Source organism: Cyprinus carpio, chromosome B10, assembly GCF_018340385.1.
Source record: "Cyprinus carpio isolate SPL01 chromosome B10, ASM1834038v1, whole genome shotgun sequence".
Classification (NCBI taxonomy): Eukaryota; Metazoa; Chordata; class Actinopteri; order Cypriniformes; family Cyprinidae; genus Cyprinus; species Cyprinus carpio.
Genome location: NC_056606.1, coordinates 7,111,662 through 7,127,901, shown reverse-complemented (window position 1 = coordinate 7,127,901; position 16,240 = coordinate 7,111,662). Strand labels below are relative to the sequence as shown.

At 36.7% G+C, this 16,240-nt stretch overlaps 1 protein-coding gene across 1 annotated transcript in view; it reads left to right on the top strand.

Moving 5' to 3' along the window:
• Positions 1 to 16,240, top strand: part of itga1 (integrin, alpha 1) — a 44,859-nt gene that overhangs the window by 2,971 nt on the left and 25,648 nt on the right. The window contains 2 exon segments of the mRNA XM_042732287.1: positions 11,931 to 12,051; positions 15,032 to 15,144. Of these exon segments, the coding sequence (XP_042588221.1) occupies positions 11,931 to 12,051; positions 15,032 to 15,144 (234 nt within the window).

The window sequence follows — 16,240 nt, the reverse complement described above, 5'->3', positions numbered from 1 at the left end:
GTGGATCCTCTGCAGTGAATGGGTGCCGTCAGAATGAGAGTCCAAACAGCTGATAAAAACATCACAATAATCCACAAGTAATCCACTACAGGCCATCAATTAACGTCTTGTGAAGTAATAAAGCTGTGTGTTTGTAAGAGACAAATCCATCAAGACATTTTTAACTTCTAACCTTTGCTTCTGGGTAAAATATGAGTCATTTATTTGTATTGCTTTCTCCACTGAAAAAAGTTTTCTCATCTGAATCAGGAGACAAATATGCACAGATCAAGCACCTTTTACAAGTGAAAAGTCAGAAAACGGTTTTAAACAAATATGTGGGTGGATTTTGATGTCAGAGGACAACAGGGGATGGACTTTTTTGTTAGAGGAAGCATTATTATGGATTAAGGACTGGTATTTTGGCCAGAAGTTTAAAGTTAAAAGTTAAAGTTAAAAAACAAGCAGCTTTTCACTCACTGTAAAACCGAACAGTGAAATTAATTTAATTAAATGAGTTAATGCACTCAAATAATAATGAAAGTTCATTGGACTTATTTGAAATAATTTCTGTAAACTCAAAATGTTGCTGTAGTAAGGTGAACTTAAAATGATTGTGTTTTCTAGTTCCCAGCATGCTTTGCATCAGACAACCAGGAAATTAAATGTAGAAATTAAGTGTTATTTTGTGTATTTTTACTCAAGATTAACATAGAAAGACAAAAGTTAGTACTTAAAAGTTGTGTAATGTTAGGATTTCCATAGGTTTCTGTTATGTTAGTTTTGAACGGTTACTGTAGTGGTGTAGAGTAGAACCTGTGGTTAGGTTGAAGATGGACAGCAAAACTTAAAGAATATATGCTGCATGTTGCTTGACTAATTACATGCAAGTGTCGTGAGTCATTTTGGTAACTACATTAGTACATGTCAGTGTGCTGTTGCTAACTAGCAGTTATATATAGAGATCTGAATGAATGTGTTGTTAATGGAAGCAAGTTGGATATAATTATCATTGTGATGAGTGGGGTGGGATCATGTAAGAGGCTTGGCTTGGCTCCCATGGCTCTCAGCCCCGCCCAACTTGTCATAAAAATTTTAAGCTCTTTGGGTTTTATCATTTTGATGAGTGGGGTGGGATCATGTAAGAGGCTTGGCTTGGCTCTCAGCCCCGCCCAACTTGTCATAAAAATTTTAAGCTCCTCTAACTTTAAAAAATGAGTTCGTTTACTCAAATATTTTGAGGCAATAAGTTTCCTCAAATGTTTTGAGTATTCTTAACTTATCGGGTTTTACAGTGCTTCAGATGTTAAATGATAGACTGAAGTTGTGTGGATTATTGTGATTTTTGGACTCTCATTCTGACGGCACCCATTCACTGCAGTGGATCCATTGGTGAGCAACTTAAGTAATTTGGTGAGTAAATTTTCATTTTTGGGGTGAACCGATCATCTAACTACTGTATGTCCAGTCCCTACCAGCTAGCACACTTCAAAATACTGGTTTATTAAAAATTTCATGCATGTATGGTACTATGATAAGCATAATACTACATTACCAAACGAGTACGCTGATACTCTTTGGTGGTTTCATTTTAGATCCTGTCATTCACTTACTTTTTTAGATAATCCAAGATTACAGATCAGCACCCTATTGGACAACAGTCATGTTTGTGCATGTCTGTCTCCTCCACTGCTCCAGAGACCCAGATGTGGTTATTGTAGTGGTGACATTTAAGCCACGTAAATTCCTAAAGGAGATGAGTGTGCAGGTGTTTTTTGTTTGAGACACTAAAGGTAATTCATCTGTTTTCAGTCAGCGTGCGTGTAATCTGCATATGGATGTGTGAGATATCAGATACGTACATATTCACTTGCATGTCTAAGGCCTGTGTAACATGTTATATTTTCATTGAATGCTTAACAGATTCATAACAGCAGAACGGTTAGTGCACCCTGCCGCCTTTGAATTTAAAGATATATTTCACCCCAAAATAAAAATCTCATCATTTACTCACTGCTCTTTTTTTTTCCAGTGTTGAACACAAATATATTTTTTAAAAATCTCCATTCTTTTGTACATATAATGAAAGTCATTGGTTTGGACCCCATTTACTTTCATTGTATGGACAAAAACATTTCTCAAAATATCTTCTAATGTGCTCCACACTGAAAGAACATGAAGGTGAGTAAATTACAACCGAATTTTCATTTTACGGTCAACTATTCCTATAAGGCATCTTCAGCGCAGACTCATTAAACATGTTTCACTTCATCAAGTGATTCGTTTTTATCCTGAGCATCTAATATGGCTGACTGCAGTTTCATTTCAGCCCTTTTTGTCTAATTTAATAAAGTGGACCAAAAATAGGGTCATAAGGAGATGAATAGTCAAGCTTAAGTTAGCCATCTGCCACTCCCCTCTCGCTGGCATGAAGAACATCTCCACAGTTATAAATCCAGAGCACTTACTGGCAAGGGCTTCAAATCTCCCAGAAGACCTTGCTTTGAACTGTCTTCTTCCATACTTGGAGACTTCAGATTGCCGAATGCATTCCATTACATTCAGACAAGCCCCAGTCCTTACAAAGGAAATGCTTTGACTCATAATTATAGTAGAAGATGGTTGTAGACAAATTTGGAGTTGATGGTACCCAATGAGGAGTTCAGGACCAGGCTGGTCATGGAAAATGTCATAGTGGCATCAATACGATTTGGCAAACCACTTACTTGTCTGAGAACTGGCACAGAATGGGCAGTTCCGTTTAAATGATCATAATAGACATAATTACCGCTTTGGTCAGCCTCCAATTTAAACATCTACTCAACAAACTACTTTGAAAACATTCACACTGAATATGGTACATGGCTACCATTGCGAGCTGGAAGGTTTCTCATAAATGGTTGTGATAAGGCTCGTTTTTTGCTATTATGACATGATCGCAGGAAGTATTCCGGGTTCCAGGGTGTTTTAAACATTCTTGCTAGCTGGGAAAAACATCTCCCGTCATCTGCTTTGTGCCAGCGGCTGTAAAATTCTGGAAAAGTACTGTTGGTTGTTTGGGCGAGTGAACCGGAGGCTGGCACATCCCTCACTGGTGCACCGTTCAAGTTTCCATCCCATCTGCACATACTTAGCTTCCATAGGTTCAAAAACATCTCCAACTTTGATCTTCAAGTGACTACTTTGGAAAATCATGTCTTTCGTTTCCAGTCACTCAAAAAAAAAAAAAAACATAAGCGCTCATAAATGGATAGTTCACGTAAAAATAAAAATCACCATTTACTATCCCTCCAAACCAGTATGACTTTCTTTTATGGAACATAAACGAAAGTGTGTTTTAAAGACGAATGTTTTAACTGTTTTTGTCTATACAATGAACAAAAAACAACACTGGACCCCACTGACTTTCATTGTATGGACGAACAGTTTTGTTTTACAGAAGAAGGAAAGTCGTAATAATTTGGAATGTCATAACACCCTCAGGAAATGATGACCTGAACTTTTGGTGTAAAATTGCATCTGACTTTAAAGCTTGTCTTTGAAGTGATTCAGTGTCCTATGGAGCAGTTTATTGTACATTTGAAACACAAACAGTTGTGGCTTTAAAAAAAAAGATGCACAGGAAGTAACACTTCTGAGACCGGAAGACTATTATTGTTCGCTTTAGTTCAGAGATCTGCTGATGTTTTGCATGTCTTTGTAAGAACTATAAAGGCAGAGTAACAGTAGAGCTAATTTTCTTTTCTGCTTTCTACTAGTGCAAATCTCATGCATCACGCAGTTACAATAAAATGTAACACATTTCTTAAAACTATAACCACAAAATCAGAACTCAAAAAAAAAAAACTCAAATGTTTACGTTAAAAATCAGTTCAAAACTTTGTTTTTCTTTTATATAAACCAGACGTTGCTTTCAAAGAAAGACTGATGGACTGAGCACTCATTACACACTGTCAGATTTAATAAAAACAATATGACTATGGCCTCTTACAGTGAATGAGATTTCACAGAGCAGCCTCAAAACATCTTAAGCCTTGCAACATAATACTGCAGTAATCTACATAAATTATAGTGATTATCCTGGTAAATATAAGACTAAAAAATTTTAAACAATTCCTTAAAATACAGTTGTTGTTTTTTTGTGCTTACAGTACTGGGTAAATTAACTATCATTTGAGGAAAAGTAGCTTCAGAACTGGGATAACTGTACGTTAAGAAATGCATGACCATCACACACATTTATGAGTGATCGCATTTATTCTGAATCAGCATCTGGATAAGGAAAGAAGTTACTGTACTACATCGCTCTGCCTTCTGTGATACACCTTCCAGTTTACCACAGAAAAGGTCAAATTCAGTAGCACTGATCACATCTGACACAAATGTTTGGGTGTTACATACCAGGAAGTATCCAGGCACTATAGAGGCTAGGAGTTGAAAAATAAGAGGGATTTGTGATGTCAGCCGAAAAGGAAAAACGCTTCAGAAGCACTTGTTCTTGGTAAAGCAGCATTCCTCAAAATGAGGACCGTTGTAATGAAACAATATAGAGGAAACCCCTGATCTCCCATAACATGTTCAAAATAACAAGGCAGAAATTTAGAAGCAGCTAAAGAACATGACCCCAGCGGTACGACCCGCTGACCTCTCTCTCTCTCTCAAAGGCCGCAAACCTCACAGCACAAAAATAATGAGAGAACAGATACTTTACAGGTGCTATTTCATCTGTGTGTGTTTATGAGCTGGCTGGGGCATTGTCAAATGCTATTTTGCATGCTTTGTTTCACTAGGCCTTGCATGTGGATTGTGTTTTTATGCATTTTATGTTTTGAACATTTGCTGTTTCTGATGTGAATGTCACCAGGGTAGCATTACTAGCTGACCGACATAGTGTTTGGGGATTTTTTAGGGTCTCTTTCTGCAGTTACATTGTTATGCCAGTAGTCACAAGTAAGCCGTTGAAATATTCATTTAACCAATTTGTTCAAAATCTGTGTGCTTCAGAAATGAAACGTGTTTGCCACACCAAATGTGCATACTATACGTACCATATAAAAAGTAAAAAAAAAAAAAATAAATAATAAATATGTAAATTATAAATCTTAATATCAATAAAACAGTAGGTGAAAAGTACCTGAATGATCTACTACTTCCGATGAGATTTTAAGATGAGGATTCAATGGACATTTGACTATCCCATGAGGCCATGGGGGAGGATTTGTGAATGTTATTGTCATGTCACATGTCAATAAGTTTAATTCATGCTACACACATATATAAAACATACCTTAAATAGTTGTGAAAAAAGTACCTACTCAGAAAGTATGTGATTTTAGACATGGCACTGAATCATTCATTCAAACAATTTGTTCAAAATTGCTGATTCATTCAGTAACAAATCAAGAGGCTGTCTTTATGAAAGAATTTTTGAATCATTCACTCAACCAACTAAAACCTCTAATTCAATGAAACATTGCTGCTATGTTGCTCATTTTGCTCATTTTTTACTAACAAAAACATAGTAACTTGTAATATTGTGGCTAAAATGTAAGTAACTCTTGTTTATTGAACTGTTGTTAAAAGACTGAATCTAACTTATTCCTCAATTAGTTATTTTTGTGCGCACTTTACCTTTAAATAACATGACAAAGTTTTAAATTTATATGTATGTATTGTTTTTGATATAACGACACATTGCTAAAATAAAACTTACTTTATAAGACTGTATTTAGTAGGAGGACAGTGCAAGGGAAAACTAAACAAAGATTGTCTTTATGAGCCTTTTTTATATGTCATGTGATTGAACTTTACATGGTATTTGCAAGGAAAGGGCAAGAAAGCCCCTACTATGATTGCATTATCTCCACTTTAACCCAACAGCAAATAACATATCTTTGCCAGAAACAGAAAAACAAAACTTTCAGACTGTTAACAACTTGACATGCTGCACAAGCTCTTGAGCTCTTTATCAGGCTTTTGAGAGCTCTGACATACAAACTTCATATTTCTTGCCATATTAATGATTTTTGCTGTAGAGCAATATCTAAAGCAAGATATGCATATAAATCATATATATTGATAGGCCTATATATTTTAAAGCAAGGTCCATTTGCTGCCAGTACATAAAATACTGCAGCTTTTTTCCCATCTCACCATAATGTTTAGCTTGAACTTTGGCTTCTACAGAGGTCTAATCCCCAAACTCACATGAATCAAGTACTATCCGGGATAACTGAGCAAGCTTTAATTTAAACGGACACTCCAGCTGAGAGACATCAGTCAGTCCATGTACATGATGGAGGATTGTTTTAATTTCAGCTGCATGTAAATTGGCAGTCCAGGGGAATGTTGGCCTTCTGCGCTGCTTCAGGAAGTGAGCTGGAGAATGTCTGCTGCAGAGAATCGATCTCCCCTCCTGCGGGACAGCAGGCAGAACAGCCCAACTGTTTCCAGAGCCCTAGCATGTGACATTCTGTGATTAGCCACGGGGGATGTTTGGTTTTATTCTCATGCTATAAAACATCTTTTTATGGCTAATTTTGCTTTCTGATTGGAGGGGACCACAAGATCTGTCATTAATATATGGGGAAAAAATATACACAGTCAGAAACATAAAATAATTAAGATTTTAATAATTAAGTTTATACTCATCAAGGCTGGATTTATTTGATCAAAAATACAGTAAAAACAGTAATATTGTGAAATGTTATTACAATTTAAAAGAACTGTTTTCTATTTGAATATATTTTAAAATGTCATTTATCCCTGTGATGAAGAGCTGAATTTTTTAGCATCATTAATGCAGTCTTCAGTGTCACATGATCCTTCAGAAATCCTTCAGGTTTTTTTTTTTTTTTTACATTTTTCAGGACTATTTGATGAATAGAAAATTAAAAACAATGCATTTACTGTATTTGAAACAAATCTTTTGTAACATTATAAATGTCTGACTGGGTAAATAGCTGTTCAAATAGATAAAAATTTTTTTAAATTGTAATAATATTTCACAATAATATTTCACAAGATACGTTTTTTTACTGTATTTTTCATCAAATAAATGCAGCCTTGGTGAGCAGAGGCTTCTTTCAAAAACATAAAAAAATCTGAGTTATTCCAAACTTTTGACTGCCGATGTATATTTTTGTTCTGAGCAAAACATATGTTAAATATATTGTGTCAGTGGAAAATATATTTTATTTAAACCTTCAAATGCCAACTGTATTACAAAATGAGGCAAATAAAAAGCTTAAAATACATTATGTATTTTTTTAATATATTTTGCACAAAATACACAGGAAATGTATGTATTTAAACATGCAAATATTCTAAATTTATATGAACATATTTAAATATCTTTTAAAATATATCAGGAAATATATTTTTGTCGTGTGGGTTATCATGACATTAATCGGTCATGCTCGATTGTTTCTTTACTGTATTGGAAAGTGATACTCTGGCTATTATTTTTTGGGTTGAGATGCAGGAAGTGACCCGCTTTGCCCTGCACCGTGTATTTTTAGTCTCAAAACATTTGTGTGTGATGCTTGAGCAAGCATGGGTTCCTGGCCCATCTGTGCACCGTGTGGCTGTGTGGGAACGGCCGTTTTGGGGAGTGTCTGGGTGTGTTTGCGTGTGAGTGATTGTAGAAGGTGGGCGTTTGACAGAACATGATCGGGGGTCCCTCCCCTGTTAGTGCAGAGGAAACTGGAATGAAAGCTTCTGGAATCAGCAGGGAGCATTATGTCATTCTGTGGGCGGACTTTTTCATGGCCAATAAAATGCTGGTCCCCCAGAGGACACATCTGAAGGCAGCATATTCAGGAACAGGATATTAGGGTTGTGTGGTGAATCTACTTAAGAGTGCTGCCACTTTTGCAAGTGCAACAAATGTTGAATTTACTAATCACTTGCAATACAACGAAATAAAATGAATTTAAAGTCATTATTTTCCAAGCAAACGCACCTCTTTATGTGTGTGAATTGCATTCACTGCTATATTTTTGAGCATTGTTGCATATGAATAGAGTAGGGCCTCAACTTCATTTTCTATTCAATTAAGTAACAGAACGCATTCAACAGGACACATTTACTTGATTATCTTGAGATCTGCTTTGTCATGAAAGAGCATTTGTGAGCCAGACAAGGCCTCGACCCAGGCCTCGTTTCTCATAATCACGTAGCTCTCCCGCTGCCAAATGGGCTGATTTAAAAAGTCTTAGCACAGATAAATCCAGCATATTGCCGGTGCTGGATGACTAAATCTTATAGCTTAATACATTTAATGAGATTTTGGCAGTATCAAATGACACATGATCAAACCTGAAGGGGAAAGACAGCATCGTTTAACAGGCTTTGACCTTGTCTGCAATGTAAGCATGGATGGAGCTCGTCACTTTATACGTGTTCCCCATTTTCTTCTTACATCCCCATAGATACCAAGACTTTGCATCACAAACAATTGGGCATGATGATAACATTTTGATGATGTCAAGTCATCCAGCTATGTTAGTTTGGCAAGGTTTACCAAAATGAAAACATTAGAGGTCATGCATGCTTTTTGGAACTTTGCAACACAGAAAACTCAAAGCTGCTGACAGCAATTCTTTAGTATTGTCTTCATGTGGTTTTTGTAGATTGGATGAAGAAAGTTCTGCTTTTTGTAGGCTATAGTTTTGTTTTCACACTTTACCCCTGCATGCGTACATAAAGGATGTCCTGTCTTATATAAACAAATGTGCATTATATTTATATTTAAATCATTTAGCAGAAGCTCAAGTGTGACTTGTAAGAAGTGCTCTACACTTGTGTGAGACCACCATGTCAAGATAAATGAAAAACAATTTCCCTCATTTTCCCATGTTTTTATAATCTAGAGCCTAAACAGAATCATTTATTATCTATGTTGCTTTTTGCATTGAATATGGTGGAATAAAAAAGACTGTGTATCACAAAATAATGGCAAGAAATGTGTTTGATTTGTCTTCACAGGCTGCATAAAAAAAAACAACATACAACGTAGGCGATTCACAAACAAATGACTCTTCTTTGATAGTTCTTTTTAGTGAATAAAAAATATACTGTGCGACCAGTGTAGTTTGATTCACAAACAAATGACTCATCTAGTTCTTTTTAATAAATCAGAAACAGAATAGTTTGATTTACAACAAATGACCCTTAAGAGTCGGTTCTTTTTAGTGAATCAAAAACATACAGCGTGACCAGTGCAGTCCGATTTCCAAAACAAATGATTCTTGTGAGCCAGTTCTTTTAATAAGGAGTCAACGCACTCTCATGGCAATTTGTAACTACTTTACATTTTGGCAAATTGGTGGTGAATTCATTTTGTATGAATTTGTACAATCTCATTTTCTATTTTTATATGGCCTGCTTAGGCTTCGCTGGGGGTTTGGTTTAGTGCTGGACTTTCTTGCTTATATTTTTAGTTTGAATCAAATCATAAAATAGTTATAAATTGTGTTCTTGGAGTGCTGTGATCCATGTGTCTGGGCATCTTCCCCATTTGTGATCAATGCAAAGGGCCTCTTTGGCTGTTGGCCATCTTGAATCACCTAATTGCGTTTGTATTTTCTCTGACATACTGTAGAGGCTTGAAATCAATCACGTCTATTGAGGGAATGGATGATACATTCCCATTCACCAATCCAGCAAAAATGATTGAACCCCAGTGCAAGTGTTTTAAAGGACTGTCTTTCTATGTATTCCCAAGGTTATGTGTGAGTAGCTGTGTTTGCAGAGCACTGGCTCAGAGAGAGTCCTGCATTAAACCCAGGAAGTCTTGCCTTTTCCTCTCGTTATACATTACAAACACCCTCTTCATTAAGAGAGGAACCAGTTCTCCTAGTTTTTGAGGATGGTGTGTGTCTGTGAGGAGATAGATGTGGACGAGGAGGAAGCCAGCTGTCCGGTTGCCTTTGGCCCTCTATGTATTTATTTACAGAGTTAGTAGATTGCAGAGGAAATTCATTCTGTTTATCTAACTTGCAAATCCAACCCAAAACAGAACAGCTGCCCCTCAGGATGGGAACGGGTTGGCGCATGTCTTCTTCGTCTGTCTTCTTTGTCTACAGTATGTCATCTTCTTCTGCCTCTTTGTCTTATTTTTGTTGCTCTTCTTGCTTTTCCCAAACATGATTGTTGGACATTTGTTGTTTTGCTGACTTTCAGTTTCTCAACTATTCTTTTCCTACTTCACAGGTTTTTTCTTCAGATTCATTACCTTCTCTTCTTTCAAATTCTTCCTGTTATCATTCTTTGTCTTCATTGTGCTTTTCTTCACCTTCTCCTCTGAGGTTTTTACAACTTCTTTTGATTCGTCATCATTTTCTTCTTCTTCCTCATTCCATTTATTTCTCTCATTATTCTGTCTTCATCTTCATGTCCATCTTATACTTCAGCTTCTTCTTCACTTTCTATTTGTTTTCCAAAACACATTTATTAGTGCACGTTGTTTCTTTCTTCTTTATCTCCTTCATGGTCATCTTTTTCAGCATCTTCATCTTCGTCTTCTGTGTCTTTTCATGTTATTCTTCTTCAGCTGCTTCTTCATCTTCTGCATTGTTATATCTTCACATTCCTCATATTCTTTCTGGCCTTCTTGAGCTTCAATTGCTCCTTTTCAGCTTCTTCTGCAGCTTCATTTTCTTGAGCTTCACTTTTATTAGCTTCTTCTTAGCCTTTTTCATGTTCTTCTTCTTCAGCTTCTTATTTCTCTTCTTCATTGTTATGTATCTTCACGTTTCTCCTATTCTTTCTGGCCTTATTGAGCTTCTGGGCCTTATTTTATCTCCTTTTCAGCCTCTTCTGCATCATAATTTTCTTGAGCTTCACTTTTATCAGCTTCTTCTTAGTCTAGAGCTTCATTGTGTTCATCGGCTTTGTGTTGGTTTTCTTCTTCACCTTTGTAGTTTGAATGTCTTCATGTTCAGCTCTTGTTCTTTCTCTTGTTACAAAACACATGGCTTCCATCTAGATTACAGAGGAAATTCATCTGCTTATCTAAGTTGCAAAACAAAACAGCAGTTCCTCCGGGAAAGGCCCACTGGTCAGCACATCTCTAATGAACATGTTTCTTCTTCTTCTGCGCTTCTTCGTCTTTTCAACTTCTTTTCCTTCTGCTTGTTTTTTTCAGAATACATTGGTTGTGTCTTTCCTGTCATAGTGGTGAGTGTATAAATGGTCTTTGGTCTGGTCTTTCAGATGGTCACTCTTCATGCATATCTTCCTCAGAAGCTAAGACTCAATGGAAAATGAGTTTGGAGGCTTGGCTGGAAATCTTAATTATTGTTGAGTGGACATTCGTAGGTGTGACCACGAGCATACACTGCCTCTCTGTTTCCTCATTGAGCCATGACTACATGCTCTACATTCATTAGCTTAACAGACATAAGGGAGCACAACTGGATTTCTGTCTCTTCGTATTCTCACCCAGATCCAGCCATCTACTCAACACCACAAAGATTTGTTAATCTTCGCAATTCCCTTCCAAATCCCGGAATTGAATAAATCATGACTGGAATTCCGTTGCACACAACATGTGAAAAGACTCTCTGTGGCCTCGGCACAATAAAGCATTTAAACACTATATTTAGTTCTCCTTTTATATACAGTACTAAAAGTCAGACTCTGGAGGTCTTCATGAAGAGGACATTGTCCAAGAGGTCAGGACAGCTTCTCTGCATTGCTCTGTGAAATTCCTCTGCCTACTATGCGTGTATTGCTCCCCTTAGGATTTGCATGTTTCATTCCCACACAACTGGGCATGAACAACTGGGACTATTTCTCTCTCTCTCTCCCAAAACAAAAAAGGGAAATGAAAAGTCTGTGTGTTTATTTTTTTATTGGACATACTGACCCTTAGTCTTATTTATAAAGTGAGATGCATATTTTATGTGATGCTTATGTTGTCTTTTTTATTGTATGTTTCTTGATAGCTCTGCTGCCATGGTTGTCATGTTTCAATGTAGACGAGAAGAACAAGATGTCATTCAGTGGACCAGTGGAGGACCTATTCGGATACACCGTCCAACAATTTGAGAACAGTGAGGGAAAGTGGTATGTTTTTACATTTATATCTATAAATGCATAGGGGTCACGTTTTACTAAACATGGCAAATTAGCGTGAGAGCACCATTCTAAAACAGGGCCGATGGGCGTGGAAATTTCTGTGGGTGATTCACTGACAATGCCCAAATTAAAGAACACAGACGCAACATCTCATTTACATATCAACCAACACAATCTACCAAGCGCAATCCATATAAGCATAGTCACAAATAAAGAATAAAGAAGCCACAGTTTGTTGAAAAGGACCGGAGGCCAAAATATGAAGGGTTGCAAGAAGCAATAATATACAATATAACAGTTTACAATTGCCGGAAAACTTCCGTCAAGAAATTTTACAAAAAAATCTGAAAGATTCCAAAAAATACTGGAAATTTTCCAAAATTTCTGGAATCTTTCTGAAATTTACTGAAAATTTTCCACCTTATTGCAACCCTAGACCTGGTATTGCGTGACTCCTAGTTGAGGGTTCCAAGTTGTCTTTTATTTCCTTAAGCAAATTAAAAATAACAGCTTGGCAAACGATATGTTCAGATAATGTGCTCTTCTGGCATTACAAATAAATTAATACCTGTGGAAAAAAATCCTCTCCCTTCTACCACGCACTTTCTGTTCTCTGCAGTGCCTCTTCCTAGCAACAACAAATGCAGCCATTTCAAGCGCAAAATAGTTTTAGATATGCATTTTTGGAATTAAATAATGGCGCAAATACCAATAATTTGATGAGCACAAACCTTAGTAAAACATGTTGTGTGTTTCATTTGAATACTCTCCTCGCATTAATTTTGTGTCTGAAAGGGAAACTCCTACAAATGCATATTCAATAAGGTCAGGTGCTAAACTAACTGTAAACGCCTTTTTAGCACTAATTCTTCACTGCGCATCTTTAGTAAAACCTTACAGTACAATTTTAATGGCAAAAGACGGTTTGCGTTGGCGCAAGCTGTTAGTAAAACTGGCCATAGGTATGCTATTTATTTTAGTATTAACTGTATATTATTAGAATATTTAGATTTGAAAGTTTAAAATCTCCACTTGATAATATCATTGTAATATTTGCATACTGAATTCTGATTGGCCATTCCTTTTTTGTCTCTATTTACCATTTTGTACAACCAAAACAATTCACATGCATGAGTGTCACGACGATATAGCAAGCAGTTTCGATGCTCTAATTTACTACATAATAAACAATATACTCAGAACCATCCCATAATAATGCTAGAATTGTCATTGTAAACCTATGAGCATAATTGATGTAGTCTGCTTTTGTAATGGCCCATTTTTTTCTGAATAAAGTCATCAAGCTAATGTACTAAGGCCTGCTAACTCCATTACGAATATAAATAAATGGGAACAAATTCCCTGCTGTATGAAACAGTTCCCCTCAGCGAAACCTCAGTGAATTCAGACATCTGTAGTCTCTTAAAAATGGGTCCAGCAGCACGTTTTAGCACCACTTGTAATGGTTAACCCTCTATAGTTCTTTCAGAGAAACACCTCAGCTGCTGTGAAACCCCCAAAACCTCTTGCAGGTGGCCTTGACTGACTTGTAAACCATGCCAGTTAGATGATTTGACAGACGAGATCGGGATGAATTTTAAAGAGTACATTAGGGTTTTTGAAGATCACAATAACAGCGAAGCAGCAAAAATTGTTTAATGGAAAGCTTAAAAAACATTCATACAGTACTTTCTTTGAAGAAACAAGAAGTCAATGTTATTTTATTGATATTCTGTTGAAGTTGGCTTTAGATTTTAAGTATTTTTATTTAAAAGGTTTTCATTAATTAAAAATTAGAGGATGAGACTTAAATTGACTTCTCATGTCACCTCAAACATCAGTGATTGGATTTCTTCCCCTTTTTTGTCCAAAAATATATTTTGCAGAATATTGTAGCTTCTCTTTTCCATATAATGAATGTGAATGGAGGCGGAAGGTGCTGAAAATAAAAAAATTACATAAAGAATCATAAAATTATCCTAGAAGTGGTTTAAGACATCAATGACTTTGTGTAAATTGCACATTGTTTCTCGAATATCTTGTAGCTATATTTATTGATGTGACTTCATGCATCATATGTCAATGTGACCACAAATGAGATATTAAAGTTACGGTGGAGGAGAATGTGACTTACATTACAGCTAGTTTCTCTTCAAAGTTCTCATATGACTTCAGAAGACTTCATGCTGCTTTTTGGTGCCATTTTGGAATTATTTGTACTTAACGACCTCTGTCCCCATTTACTTTCATTATGTGGAAAAGAGCAGCCAGGTCATTATGCAATATTTCTCATTTTGTGTTCCACAGACACAAAAAAGGTTTGAAATGACATGTTTGTATTTTTAGTGAATTATCAGTCAGTCAAGGCTAAAATATATTATTTGTAGATTTTGGAGCTGACTGGTGTTCAAAGAAGTTGTAACCAGGGAAGATTGCATGGACTCCCGCTTGTATTCACTGCTGTGTCAAGGCGCATTTGTGCTCAGGAATGTTAATGACTTGAGTTGTTTACATGCTTACACAAGGATGTCTACTTATAGCACTGTTGTCAAAACCCCCCGTTAGAAACCTGAGGAACATGGTGAATGTTCTTTATTCAGCTAAGTGCACTCAGATGTAGAACAGAACATAATAAAACATAAACAACCTTTCATGTTATCTCACTGTAAAGCGCTTAAATCATAGTGGGCTTCAGGGGTAAAACATCACATATCTGTCAACATCATATACTCTCTACAGTTATTGTTCCGAAAAAATAGCTATTTTCTCCTCCTCGTTCTAACATGTGTTCCATTTTACTGTAATATTTAAAAATAAGTATGTGTATATTTGTGTTATGCCTTTCTTTCCCACTGGAAAACTGGCGAATCAATCAACTGCACTTTGGCTCAGCGTGCTTCCACTTTCTCACAAAGCCCAAGGGTTTTTTTGCGGTCAGGGATAAATGACCCCACTCTTTTTTCTGCAGGGTTCTGATTGGTTCTCCTCTGACTGGACAGCCGGCTAAACGGACCGGAGACGTCTACAGGTGCCCCGTTGGACAAAACAAAGGAGGAGTTTGTGAAAAATTCCTTTTGCCAGGTGAGAGGTGGCCTTCCTGAAAGCATTTGTGTGTTCGGTTAGTGCCATCATGTTTTCCACAAACCATTTTTGTTCATTGCTGTGTATCATCTGTCTGTATTTACTCTGTGGGTGTGGTTATAAAAGAAAACTTGTTATAGGAAGGGTAACAGACATTACCTCAGTTGGCAAGAAATTGCCAACATACTTCCACAGTTGGTACTACTTTGACTGTCCCAAACACTGCTGCGTGACTCAAGGGTACTAGCAGATTTCGTCTGATAAACATGCACTAACATGGCACTTTGACTTGGCATGCAAACTCCTCCAGATTTAAGAATGAAGAAGTTCTTTCCAAAATAAAACCTCCAGAGAAGGGAAATGGTACACCCTTCCTCAGTCCTAAAGTCAAAACAATTACTGATTCATCATTGCAACTTTTCAACAAAGAAATACGTTAAATTTAGTAAATATTCAATATGTTTCAATTTTTAATTTTCAATCATTTTATTCTGCAAGGATGCATTCCATTTACAGTAAAAGTGACAGTTATGTTACAAAAAATTCCATTTCAAATAAATGCTTAATGGGTCAGCTTACCCCACTCTGCCCTACTTCCATTGAAGATGAGACAGAAGCAGGCTCAGAGAGGTTGAGAGAACCCACTCTTATCAAAACATCTGCAATAAAGTATATCTTCTCTTTTAATTGTATATTTGTAACAACTAAAAAAATGTGTATTAACAAGCACCCACCCTCCTTGGGCCCCTTTTTTTGGTTTGGGCCACTGCCCCTCAAAATGTCTGTGCACGGCCCTGCTTGTGTGAATGCTAATGTCAGTCAGCACCTGGATGTAACCTGTAAAACATTCACAGAGAAAACCCCACAGCTGAAACATCTGTGTACACTTTCTAGAGGTGTTACTGTGAGAATACAAGAGGAGCCAAAGCAGATTGTGGCCTGAGAGCTCATCCTGAGACTTCCTGAGACCTTGACTCATCGGTCATTTACATTTATTACATTTATTTAGCAGATGCTTTTATCTGAAGCCTCTTACAAATGAGGAATGGTACAATTCAAGCGATTCAATGCAAGCAAAAAGAACAAGCTAGTACAG